The sequence below is a fragment of the Kogia breviceps genome, chromosome 15 (genome assembly GCF_026419965.1).
Source record: "Kogia breviceps isolate mKogBre1 chromosome 15, mKogBre1 haplotype 1, whole genome shotgun sequence".
Taxonomy (NCBI): domain Eukaryota; kingdom Metazoa; phylum Chordata; class Mammalia; order Artiodactyla; family Physeteridae; genus Kogia; species Kogia breviceps.
This window is the reverse complement of record NC_081324.1, coordinates 83,785,431-83,798,464: the sequence shown is the minus strand read 5'-3', so window position 1 is coordinate 83,798,464 and position 13,034 is coordinate 83,785,431. Positions and strand designations below refer to the sequence as shown.

At 42.4% G+C, this 13,034-nt stretch overlaps 1 protein-coding gene across 2 annotated transcripts; it reads right to left on the bottom strand.

Moving 5' to 3' along the window:
- Nucleotides 1-1,569: 1,569 nt before the first annotated feature.
- On the bottom strand, nucleotides 1,570-11,796 carry TMED2 (transmembrane p24 trafficking protein 2). 2 transcript variants are annotated; one of them, XM_059040727.2, is made up of 5 exons: nucleotides 11,442-11,735; nucleotides 9,799-9,991; nucleotides 9,374-9,394; nucleotides 6,703-6,810; nucleotides 1,570-3,109 (listed from the first exon to the last, which is right to left on the bottom strand). In XM_059040727.2, exons 1-5 carry the CDS (start codon nucleotides 11,619-11,621, stop codon nucleotides 2,985-2,987), a joined length of 627 nt encoding a protein of 208 aa, XP_058896710.1. In that variant the 5' UTR covers nucleotides 11,622-11,735; the 3' UTR covers nucleotides 1,570-2,984. The 2 variants fall into 2 exon arrangements, with proteins under 2 accessions (XP_058896710.1, XP_058896711.2); XM_059040728.2 differs by lacking the exon at nucleotides 9,374-9,394 and having other exon boundaries at nucleotides 11,442-11,796.
- Between the last annotated feature and the right edge of the window lie 1,238 nt (nucleotides 11,797-13,034).

Below are 13,034 nucleotides of genomic sequence, written 5' to 3'. Positions count from 1 at the left end.
CTCGCCAACAGGCCCCGCCCGGAACCGTGCTCCAGTCGCAAAGTTCCGGAGGGCAGGGGAAGGCGCGGGAAGGCGCCCTCACCGCAGGAGAGTGGAAAACCGACAGCTGGCGGATGAAAGCGGGCCGCGGGGGCCCGGCCCTGGTGCCATTCGTCCAGCGCAGCCATCTGGGGTCGGAGCGCCTTTCCACATCGAGCAGGCATTTGGGCGGGAGGGGTTTTGCCCCGGCTCTCACACTTTCCCTGCCAGTCGGAGGCAGGTGGCTGCACAACACCGCGTCCTGGCCAAAGGACAGGTCCGGAGGGAGTTGACAAAAAGGTACCCCAGCCCGGGGGCCCCAAATATGCAAAACAGGGTGTTGGTGGGGATCCACTGCCTACGACACAATAAATGTTGGTTTACTTCTGAGGAAGTGAGGTTAGAGACCTCACAGGAACACTGCAGCTTATTCCTGTTTACCGCTGGATTGACTCGTGCACGTGTACATTCATTCAGCAAGCTTTTACTGACCAGCTATTATGAGCTGGGCTCATACCTTTAGCTTGGCTTGCTCCCTTACATCCATCAGGACTTTTCAAATATCATTTCAGTGATGCCTTCCTAATCCACCTACCCTGCTTTATTTTTCCTCCATATCATATCACTTATCATTAATATGCCGTATAATTTCTAAAAGGTAAATCCTACGATCATGAGAATTTTTCTGTTCTATTTATCTCAGTGCCTACAACTGGTTGCACACAGCAGTCACCCAAATATTTCAGGGATGACTAAATGGGGACAGTACTTATGCAAACTCCAGTCATCTCAAACTAGAAAGTGAAAGAGTAAAGCCTAAGGCAACATTTTCACTTTAATGCCATCATCACATCCTCAAAATGCCTTTGACAACTGTTTTAGAAAATAGGACTTCCAAACAGGTCTGAAAGCAAAGACAGAAGGAAAAGAGCATAGCTGCATTTTCATTTTGGGGTCTACTTACTAATTTTCTGATCTGGGGACCCTTTCCAAGCCTGCTTATTTCCATAATGAGGATTATAATAGCACCCAAGGTAATGGATGTTTTGAGAAATAAATGAGGCAGACCATGTGAAGCACTTAGCGTCGGGCCAGGACATTACACAGTGCTGGATGAACCATAGTTTCGTTTATTACTAGCAGGCCCTTAGTGTAATTGAGGAAGAGGAACCATTTCTAAAGGCAGAGATCTAGATTCTGGCCCCATAAATCACTCTTCATCTGGGAGCCTCGGGCAAATCATCTGATCCCTTTTAAAGTTATTTCCCACACCCACAAACCAGGTGGTTGACTGAAAATAACTCAAGCTTTTTTTCCAATGAAAAAAATACTTAAGATGTTAATAACACTGACCCATCAAAGAAATCACACAGGGAAACCTAAAATTGGGTTCCTATTTACTATCCTCAAGTTTACAGACATAAAAAGTAACAGATATTTATAACAGTTATCATTACTCAGGAAACACGTCTCATTTCAAATATGATTAGCAAGTTGGTATTTAACATATGTGAATTAATCGGTAATACAGAAAACACAGAATACCAAGACTGTTTTTAAAAAGAATTGTTTATTTACTGGACCTGGGGCAGATTAGATACACAACCAATTTTAAATTTACATCTTTTAGCTCATTTTGAAGTGTTTTCACACACACGCACACAAATTGGCATGCAACAGTTGTCCTAAGGTAAAACACAGTCACCTTAAACTGTTGCAAGTATTTTCACCCAAGGTTGAAAAATTGTTTATTCTGAACATGAAAACCTGTAACAAATTTAAATTAATTATATAAAACTCGTTACTTGTAGTTTTCCCCTTGCAAAGATCCAAAGCAAATGTACAAGTAACCAATATACATCAGTCACAACATAATCCTGGATCATCCCCACACCAAAACCAGATGCTCCTTTAATTTTAAACACATCATCAGAGGCCAAGAGAAAGTCATTTCGTTTTATACAAAACAAAATTCACATGTGCCAAAAAAAGAAAGACCCAAGAAAAACATAAACAAACACCCTAGTACTGACAGTAATGCTCAGTACATTAATTAAACAGTGGCCAAAATGCCACTGATCAAAAATAAAATAGTGGCTGTATATCACTGCAAAGAAATCCAAGAGGCTTTTAACCCTTTGGCTTCAGAAATCCAGATTTTTCCAATTATGTGAATGTATACCTCCTCCGTGACAAGAGTAGAGAAAGTGGATGTGCCAGCATAGAAAGAAAAAGAACCACCTTCACTGCAACAACCAGAGAATTGGCTTTAATAAAGACTTCTTACAAGGTTAGGCAGAAACCAAAAAATGGTTATTAGCTGCTTTTGTCAACAATTTTAAGTGGAGGTGATTGAGTTCTAAGGTTCAAAGTAAAACTTTAAAGGGGAAAAAGGTTGTTGGTTTAAGTCTTATCTTTAAAGCAAAAACAAGATAGACAAAGTATAAAAGTACCAACCTGGTAGCATACTCTAGTCACAGAGCTCTGCCATTAGGCTGGATAGAAAATGTCAAGATTCAGATTGTTGTTTCTAATAAGGACTCAACAACAAAATGAACCTTTAATGACTTGAACTGCAGGATAAGGGATCCCAAGAATGCAGTCATTTTTAGTAAAGTACTATCAGTAAAGTACTATCCTGAACAAACTGCATTCTACTATGAAAACAAAAGGAAAGAAGATATAATAAGGACTATACACCTATATTCCACTTACAGTGTTTGAATTCTGGAAGGACCTGTACATGGAGAAAGAATTGAAATATGAAATCATGCCAATCACATGTCAAATTTTCACTATAACTTTCCTAAAAAAGTGTTTTCCCCCAATATCTATTAATCACAAAGAAACAGAAGCTGTGAATGTACAGTTTAGAAAATAAAAATGTAGAAACTAATGACATTATTATGACCAAGATGTTTGGTAAACAGTGAATTATGAGTTTCAGATCACCAGGAAAAGGCTTTTTAAACAACCCTCCGGACTTCAAAAAATCTCTTCAGGTAGTAGATCTGTCCCAATGTCATGGCAACTAGAACAAGAGCTTCAAAGAAGGACCAAAGGACCACTCTGCTGTTTGTGTTGTCATTGACTGTTGAGGACAAACAAACAAACAAAATTTAACAAAAAGAAAAAAAGAAAGAAAAAATAAAGAAACAGCATAGGCATCATAAATTATCCCCTATTCTTTTTTTTTTTTTTTTTTTTTTTTGCGGTATGCGGGCCTCTCACTGTTGTGGCCTCTCCCGCTGCGGAGCACAGGATCCGGACGCGCAGGCTCAGCGGCCATGGCTCACGGGCCCAGCCGCTCCGCGGCGTGTGGGATCTTCCTGGACCGGGGCACGAACCCGTGTCCTCTGCATGGCAGGCTGACTCTCAACCACTGCACCACCAGGGAAGCCCTATCCCCTATTCTTAACTCCATGTGAGAGTAATACTTCACACAACATTCACAGTACTCTAAATACCTCTGTCTTTTGTCCCCAAGCAACTTAACATACTTAGAAGCAGAGAACTTTATATTTAGATGAGACCTTAAAGATTCATGGAGTTCAGTCAAGCCCAATCTGATTATGCATGAGAAAAGAGAGGAAAAGTGACCCAACCAAGGTCATAGTCTAGGGTTAAAACCCAATCCAACACATTAGAAAGTCCCTGCATTACAATCCTTTTTGCTGAATCAGAAAATTGACTTAAAAAAAAAATCAAGAGATTATTTCAAGATCACAGAGTTCACCAAAAAGCACTACCTACCAAGTCAAAATGTGTCAAAGTGTCTTTCTCTTTAAACATTTATCCTATAAATATGTACTGAGCACTCTGTACAGTACTTAGCATCTGTTCTAGATGGTGAGGTTTCTCAGTTTCATGGACCAATACTGGCAGCTACTACTAGACAAACTTGAACTAGTCTCATGATTTACCCCAGCTTTAAGCTAAGAATTTGATCATCAAAGGAACAGCCGTGACTATATTAATTTATTCTACTCAATTTATATCACGTTCTTTCAATTTCCTGATCAAATTCCTTAACTTTTTAAAAGCACTGGGTAGTTTCTGATTTTTCTGCAAATGGCCAATACTAAAAACAATAATAATGAGCAATACAGTAATATAGATGAATGACTGTCATATTTTTAGATGTATGTATATACCATTTATAAAAAGATAAACTAGAATTGCAATAAATACTGGACTGACCATTACTCAAAAAGAATTGAAAAGCAATTAAATGTTTCCAGAAAGATAACTTGTTGTTACTCAAGAAAAAAAAGTGGTTTTTTTTTTCCCAGAGTAAAAACAGACACATGCCCAAGAACATTAACTAGAACTCTAAAAACCACCAACAGTTACATTTTAGTGCTAATTCCATGGCATGAAGTTTATTTCTGCTGCAAACTTAGTAACCAATTTCTGGCATAACTGAATGACTAGCATCTTAAAATTTTTGTCTAAAAGGGGAATGGCTGAGTAAATACTTCAAAATATTAAGCAACCACATAAAAATAAGTATTTATCTCTCCCTTCACTTATAGAAAAATGCATCTTTAAGCTTAAATAGAACACACTGAAGCATACTAACATAGGAAAGTAACCATCTAGGAAAATGTGTGTATATAAGACGCTGTTCTCATGCCATTCACACATTAGCCTGATCTAAAAGCAACACAGCGCTATTACAATACTGCAGTGTAAAAAAAAGCCTCATTATAGCCATCTCTGAGAAGCCAGTGTTATAGGAAGACGTACAAATAACAAATAACATTGTGGGAACTATTCGATTAGTGAAATTAAACTGAATGTCTAAAATTCTACTTTGTTTGTGAAACAAATACAAGAGTATCTCCATTCAAATTAATGACTAGAGAATAAGGTTGGATGTCCCCATAGACTGGAAGATTGGTGCTTCCTCTGGCTGCCGTGTTCCCAAGAACCTCCTATTTCCTTAAAGCCACCTGGCCTGAACTAGTTAAACTATGAAGCAGTGAAAACTCTGAGTTCTCACACTTTGTTCACCGCCCTTCTCATTCCAGAATGGGCTGGCCCCCACCTGGGAGCAAAATAACCAAGAGGTGAGGGAGAGAAGGTAGGGATTCCAGAGGGTGAGGAGATCAAGAGCACAGGCAAGGAGAAGGAATCATGGTGGAAGAGGCAAGGGAGTATGCATAAAAGCCTTGGTCCATCTCAGGCCCCATTCCATCCCAAAAAAGGGAGAACAGAGGCACTTCTCCAGTCTGTTACATTTACTCATTATTCTCCCAAGGAGAGGTGAAGTCTGCGCTCTAGGTCTTAAAGAGGCCTTTCCATCAGCAGCAAGAATACATGTAAGAGGGTGGGAAGAACAGAAACCACATCTTGAAGAAATTCAACCTGTTCTTATCTATTTGAGTCGCTCTTCTCTCCACTCCCTACCCCAACTTCAAAGCAAAGATTCCAGACATAAGCCACTTCGCATTTACAGACAAGCTTGCTCCCAGTGAGGTCTCTCCCCAAGGACAACCAGGAGGATGGCGATACTGAAAGGGTGTAGTGGACCTGGATCTAAAATATGGTCATCTGGGCTTCCCTGGTGGTGCAGTGGCTGAGAATCTGCCTCCAGATGCAGGGGACACGGGTTCGAGCCCTGGTCCGGGAAGATCCCACGTGCCACAGAGGAACAAAGCCCGCCAGTTGCGAGCTGCAACTGCTGAAGCCCACACACCTAGAGCCCGTGCTCCGCAACAAGAGAGGCCGCGACAGTGAGAGGCCCGCGCACCGCGATGAAGAGCGGCCCCCGCTTCCCGCAACTAGAGAAAGCCCTCGCACAGAAACGAAGACCCAACACAGCCAAAAATAAATTAATTAATTAAAATATGGTCATCTGGTCTGTGGGTCAATATGGTACCTCCTAATTTTAAATGCAAAAGCAACATAATTAATGCTACATCCTGGGCTAAAACAGGCTTTTGCAACCTAAGACGGGATTCCAATTATCAATGTTTCTGAAGAGTAATACATTCTCAGTTCCCAGTTTACAAACTTGGGAGCCCAAAGTGAACTTCACCTAGTGAGTACCTCTATTCATGGTTTAATGCTTTCTATTTTAACTAGACTAACATTAGGTTTTAGAAAAACAGCTAAGCCTCAACATATAACATAGACCACACTGGCACAAAAGTTTCAGATGTGTGATTTAAAACCAATGCAATACCACAGGGAACTCTGTTCAATGTTATGTGGCAGCCTGGATGGGAGGGGAGTCTGGGGGAGAATGGATACATGTATATGTATGTCTGAGTCGCTTTGCTGCGCACCTGACACTATCACAACTTTGTTAATCGGCTATACTCCAATATAAAATAAAAAGTTAAAAAAAAAACAATGCAATATCCATTTTACAGTGTTTTTCCCTTCTGCTTTATGAAAACCATTAGCTTACTCCCTAGCTGACCATACATTTTTTTAAACTCTTAATGTTTGGTTCAGAATGAATGTCCCAATAATAAACTAGTCTAGTACAAAGCTCTACAAAGAAACATGTATACTCAAAAATTATCTTTGCATAGATATTTTTTAAGTCAATATTTTAGTATGTTTATGTTTGCAAAATTTCCAAATGAGGAAAATACAAACAAACTCTTGGGTAATACACCATCACCAATTCATGGCCCCCAGACACGGCCCCCAGTCAAAGCATTAACTTACTTGCTCTGTGTATTCTCTCCCGAACCTCCATGTATTCCTGTTCATGCTTTACAGCTGTCATCGCCACTGCGAGCTCATTAATCATTTCTTCTAGCTTGTTCTGGTGAGCTACAAAAGGATTTGAAACAGATTAGCACATACTTGGCAATCTCTTTCTCGAAAATACTTATAAAGCAGTAAAAAAAAAAAAAAAAAAAAAAAAAATCCTCCAGAGAAGGCATACAAAAGAGCTATTTATTTTTAATTTTTAAAAATTTATTTTATTTTATCTTTGCTGCATTGGGTCTTCGTTGCTGCGCGTGGGCTTTCTCTAGTTGCGGCAAGTGGGGGCTACTCTTCGTTGCAGTGCACAGGCTTCTCATTGTGGTGGCCTCTCCTGTTGTGGAGCATGGGCTCTAGGTGCGCGGGCCTCAGCAGTCATGGCACACGGACTCAGTAGTTGTGGCTCGCGGGCTCTACAGCACAGGCTCAGTAGTTGTGGCGCAAGGACTTAGCTGCTCCGCGGCATGTGGGATCTTCCCAGATCAGGGCTCAAACCCGTGTCTCCTGCATTGGCAGGCAGATTCGTAACCACTGTGCCGCCAGGGAAGCCCCAAAAGAAGCTATTTTTAAGAAATGGCTCAGACATCATTTTGGATCACTGATGACTATTTAATTCTCAAAGCATTTTTTAAAGTTCATTCCCAGTAGAGAAACCTTTTTCAGAGTAGGAAACATACTATACAACATTTACTAACTAAAGGACTACAACCCTAAGAAATGTCTTCCAAGGAATTCCTAAGTGAAGTTCACTAAATTCACTGCTAACCATAGTGGAGAAAAAAAATAGACTGGTGGCGGGGTGGGGAGGGGGTGCCACAAAACATAAAATAAACAAAACCCTAATAATAATCCTATAAATAACAATATTTAAACTAAATCAAAATCTACTCTTAAAAAATCATATAACTCTAATGTTAATTTAGGAGTAGTATCAAAACTGACTTTTAATCTTTATGAAGTTGAGCAGAGAAAAACATGAAGATGTTCTGAAGAAAATCCACACCAACTCAACATTCTTCTATGACAGTCAAAGCAATAATTTCACTATAGTGGGAAACAGCAGGCACTGCAAGTGAAGAAACAAGCTCTCAGCCGCACAAGGTTTAAAAGCAGGTATTCTCTTTAGCAAGGTAAACTAACAGTTCTGATAAATAAGTGTATGCTTCTAGGTAATGCTGTATTATGACAATGAACAAACAGGTATGAAAAAAATATACCACAAGGGAAGACTGCATCGGAGGGGTTTCTTCAGGACTGCCCAAGACTGGGCCTCATCTTGAATTCCAAATTGCCACAGATAATCCTACATTTCTTAAGAGAAACCAAAAGCCTCTACCATTTTAAGGTAGCTGGGCTGGAATCACAAATGATCCCTCACTAGCTTCATGTCAGAAGCCCATGCACTACGTGGAACCTTTAGAGCAGGGTTTCTCAGAGGAAGTACTGTGGACATTCTGGACCACATAATACTTTGTGGTGGGAAGCTGTCCAATGCACTGTACAACCACCAACCCAGCCATGAGAATCAAAAATGTTTCCAGGGCTTCCCTGGTGGCGCAGTGGTTGAGAGCCAATGCAGGGGACACGGGTTCGTGTCCCCGTCCGCGAAGATCCCACATGCCGCGGAGCGGCTAGGCCCGTGAGCCATGGCCGCTGAGCCTGCGCGTCCAGAGCCTACACGTCCGGAGCCTGTGCTCCGCGACGGGAGAGGCCACAGCAGTGAGAGGCCCGTAGTTTCCAGATACTGCCAAATGTCCCCTGGGGGGCAAAAATCATCTTAACCTGAGAACCACTGCTTTAGAGGAAAGCTTGATTTTATAGCTGCCATTCACTGATATTAACAAGCAAAAGCAAGAATTTTAAATATCGTGTTAAAAGATTTAAGAAGAGTATTCACATTCATCAGCCAACATTTTCTGACTATTTAGAAATGACTAATTTCCAGAAAATGAACAAAGTCAAAGCCCTTCAAAACTCCGAATTAGCCAAGTCCTGAACTGCAAATGACCCTGGAAAGCAAGCACAGAAATTTCTTAGTAGTATGATTCTCTAAATTCTATAGATTTCAACACCTAAAAACAGTTCACCTTCTTTATGTAAATACTCTACTAAGTGCTCACTATCTAGGGCAAATGATATCACATTAATACTATGATATACTATTAAAACTACTACTACTACTACTACTACTAGTTTCCAAAAATCCTGAAACGTACTGTGCCAAAAAAAAAAAAAAAAAATTCTTACGTGCTGGTTCCTGGTAAGCAATTTATCCAGAAGAATCAATTTAGGGTTCATTGCTGGTCAGTTGAGGAATAAAAATTAATCCAACTGCAACATATGTCTGACAAAGCTTTTGTCACCTTATCTAGACATGGCTCCTAGAACTGCATTTCACATCTAACCAAGTTTCAAATGACCTAACCTGTATCTCCTGTAACCAAATAAAAACTACCAAAAAACAACCACTCTAAAACTCTAAATTAGTTGTACGTTCTTTTTTTTAACTAAGAGAAAAAACACTCTCATGCTAACAAACTGAGATTAGAAAGAAGGAAAGCAGAAATTAGACAGTAGCCAACAAAAAAATGCAGAAAGACAGGATGCTGTCAAAAATCAATCCACATACCATCCCAGGTATCTCCACCACCTGAAGAAGAGTGTAAGATATAAACACACACATACAAAAAGTTTAGCTAAACTAGTCATGTATACAAATGAGCAACTAAAAATGTATATACCAAAATAAGCAAATTAACAGAACAAACAACCTAAGATACATGTAACCTACATGCTTACAAGAGCACAAGTGACTAAAAAAAGCTGCCTACAATGGCAATTGTAAAGAAGTAAAATATAAACATGAACCTCCAATAACTTCTTTTTGTTAATTAGAAGATTTGGATAAATAAAACGTATATTTCACAAAAGGTTTTTGGTCGTAAATACAGTCAGTGAACATAAAATAAGATATCAAACACTCCACTCAGGTTGATAAAATGTACAGAATTAACTCTTAGAATGTGGTATCAATTCTCTGAATGTTCATCTCACCTTCTGTTTCCATGTCTTGTCCTTTGGGGGCCTCCCCAATATCAATGGTGAACATCACTATCTTTGGAGTCATGGTGGACATCCTGTTGCTAAAACAAAACTTATATGTTCCATCCATGTGAGCAGCAAATGTGTATTTCCCACTGGACTCCCGGTCTCCTTTATAAATTCCTTTATTATCCGGCCCTGTAATCTGGAAGCAGGAGAGAAATGCGTGAGATAGCTCAAAAGATTTATAATCGTTTAAGTGATGTTTGCTGGCAATAGAACATTCTCTAATAAAATGTAACCTGCCGTTGGCGCCACTTCAGTTACTGACAGTAACCTCTTTGGACTGCAGTTCTCCCATTTAAGAACCAAGGCCCTCTGAACACCTTTCAACTCTACATTTGTCTACGTGACTACATTTGTCTTATTTGTCCAACTTAAACGTAAACCCCTCAGAAACACACCTTACACTTGTCTTCAAGTGGCCCAATACCACCAACAAACAGGCAAATATGTAGCTGTTAATATCAAAACCAGAAAAAAAGAAATCTCTTTAAAACTAAGAATTTTGAGCAAGCTACGTGTCTAGGTTTTCCTGATTGATCTGGCGGTAAATGAATCCGCTTTATCTGAGATGCCTGAAGGCCTAAGGGAAAGGACTAGGTTGGAAACTGGGAGCCCCATGTTCTCACCCCAGTGTGTTACCCCACTGTTAGGCCTTGCTCAAGTCAGCTCCTCTTATGAAGGCCGTGTCACCTGTAAAACTTGCAGACTGAAATAATTGATGTCTTAAGATCTTAGCTAATTTTAACAGTCATTCCTTCCGTCATCTCCTTATTTCTGGACTTCACTTCTTTTGTGCGATTTATGTCCCGCTCGGTTGATGGTCACTGTCAGATGGAAAATCCTTAGACCCAATTAATCATGCTAACAGGTGAATTTAAATAGCAATTACATCTGGTTTCCTAAAAAAAGTCAGAGGCAAGTCATTCCCTGGGCTTAAAAAAAGACACAGGAGAAATTTTAGGGACTGCTAGTTTCCTAAAATAATTTTCCGTTTTCTCCAGATACTACGCTGCAGTCACTTCTAAACTGCATGACCCAACTCCACTCTCCTAGTCATGAGATGGCTAAACGAGGTATCCGGAGGTTTGTGTAAGAACGAGTTAACTCCGGTGAAAAATTAAAGGCAAACACAACGCGAACGTCTGCCTAGCACTCCTCCATAGCTTCCGATTTACTTTTTCAGAAGTTTCCATGCCACGTCCCAACTTTAATTCGCGCTACGAAGGGAAACAGCTGATGACCGGATCGAGACCTGCCACCAGCTAAACGCGACTGTGAAGCGCCTCCTGGGCCCGGAGCTGACACGCGGCGCCTAGTCGACAAAGCTTGGCGAGTGGTTCCAAGGGGAACCCGCCGTTTAAGGTGAGAATCCAAAGCAACCATGAAACGGCTCCGTATCCCGCGCGGAGCCTAGAATCCGGGCGGGAGCGGGGAAAGGGGCCGTTAGGGGGTCGCCGGGTGGCGGCTCGGGCCCCTCCCAGTAACTCGGACAGCGGCCTCCGTGTCCCGCTCCCCCCGCGGGCCCCGGGTGCCGACAACCCCCGAGCGGCCGCGCGACCCCGCCTCGGCCGCGGGCAACGCGCCCGCACCTCCACGTCGATGTCCAGGAAGCCGCCCTCGGCCACCTCGAAGATGAGGCCCATCTTGGTGCCCGAGGTGACCCGCTCGAAGAAGCACTCCTCGGCATGCGCGTCGATGCTGACGAAGTAGCCCGAGGCCGTGGCCAGGAGGGCGGCCAGGAGCACCAGAAGCTCAGCGAGCGTCACCATGGTGGGGCTGGGGCCGAAGCCAGGACCGGGACTGCGGCCTCCAGAGCCGCCGTCGCGCTGCCACCGCTGTCGTCTCAGCCGCCGCCACCTCAGCCCCGCCCCTTCCGGCTGCGCCATCCGAGGGGGCTGATGCGGGCGCCGTGGATTGGTGGACGCCAGTAGCTGCCACGTAACGGACGCACGGCGGCCGCCGAGGGACAAGGTGGCTCTGCGCGGCCCCAGCCTGGACGGTGGCGCCGAAGGACCAGAAACCAATCGTCCGTATCCCTATCCCCGTTCGCGTTCAGCTTAAGTTTCCGTGGAGCACACTAGAAAGCGGTAGTATCAGGAAACCTCTTCAGCCCCATGCACGACCTTATTAGGATTATCCATAAAGACGGCGAAAGATTTGGAGGCAGCAATAGGAGTGGAAGAAGGAATGGGGCTGAAGCCAAGGACTTGAGATTTTATGTTAGCCTCCCCTCACCTCGCAACAACCTACTGGGGAAGGATGGGGACGGGTATAGACTGAGAAGGGGCACGAGGAAACCTCCTGCGATGTTGGAAATGTTTTATATCGTCACCTAAATGATGGGTACGTGAGTGTTTACGTACGCTTTTTTTAAAACTCAGGAAGCTGTATACTTAAGAGTGATGCTCCGTATTTTACTGTACGTGTATAATACAACTACAAAAAACAAAAAACTTTACCTTGTCTACATCCTCCAAAATTAGAAGTCTCTCACCTCCCCAAAGCCTTGCTGACACCTCACACCCCTTTAGCTCTTGCCAGCTACTAAGACAATTTTTTCCACTCTTTGCCTCCTGGCATACTCCTACTCATCCCTCAAAACCCAACTCACATGTCCTCTCCAGACCTCCTTCTGCCAAATACTAGACCCTTCCTCTGTGCTTAGAAGGCAGATTTGTGCCTACTGAGTTATCGTTATTTACCAGTCTGTGTCACTCATGAGGCACTAGTCCTGGCATGTGTGTACTATGCTCTTAGGCTGTAGCATAGGGTCACAAAAAGCCTCACTCATGACATGTTAGCTGACATATCAAGTTCACTGAACTGGCCTGAAGATGAGATCTGGGTTGTTACTCCAGTGTTGCACATAGCTGTGTGACCTTAATTATATTCCATCACCTCTCTGAACCTTAATTTCCCTATCTATAAAAAATGTGCCACCACATTCTTTGCTTATCTGGTAAAGTTATCATGAGGATCCGGTGACACTATGTACATAAATGTGCTGTGCAAGTTTGAGGGATTATTTCTTCAAAGGCTATCAGGCAATAGGGGGCAGTAGTGGCCCAGTAACCAGTTTCCCACTCAGGTGTCAAGAAACAGGTGCAGCTACGGTGATGGAAGGTTCCTGGCTGTGACAATGTGTCACTGAACTCAAAGTTCTAGTAATGGTCCCCTGATTC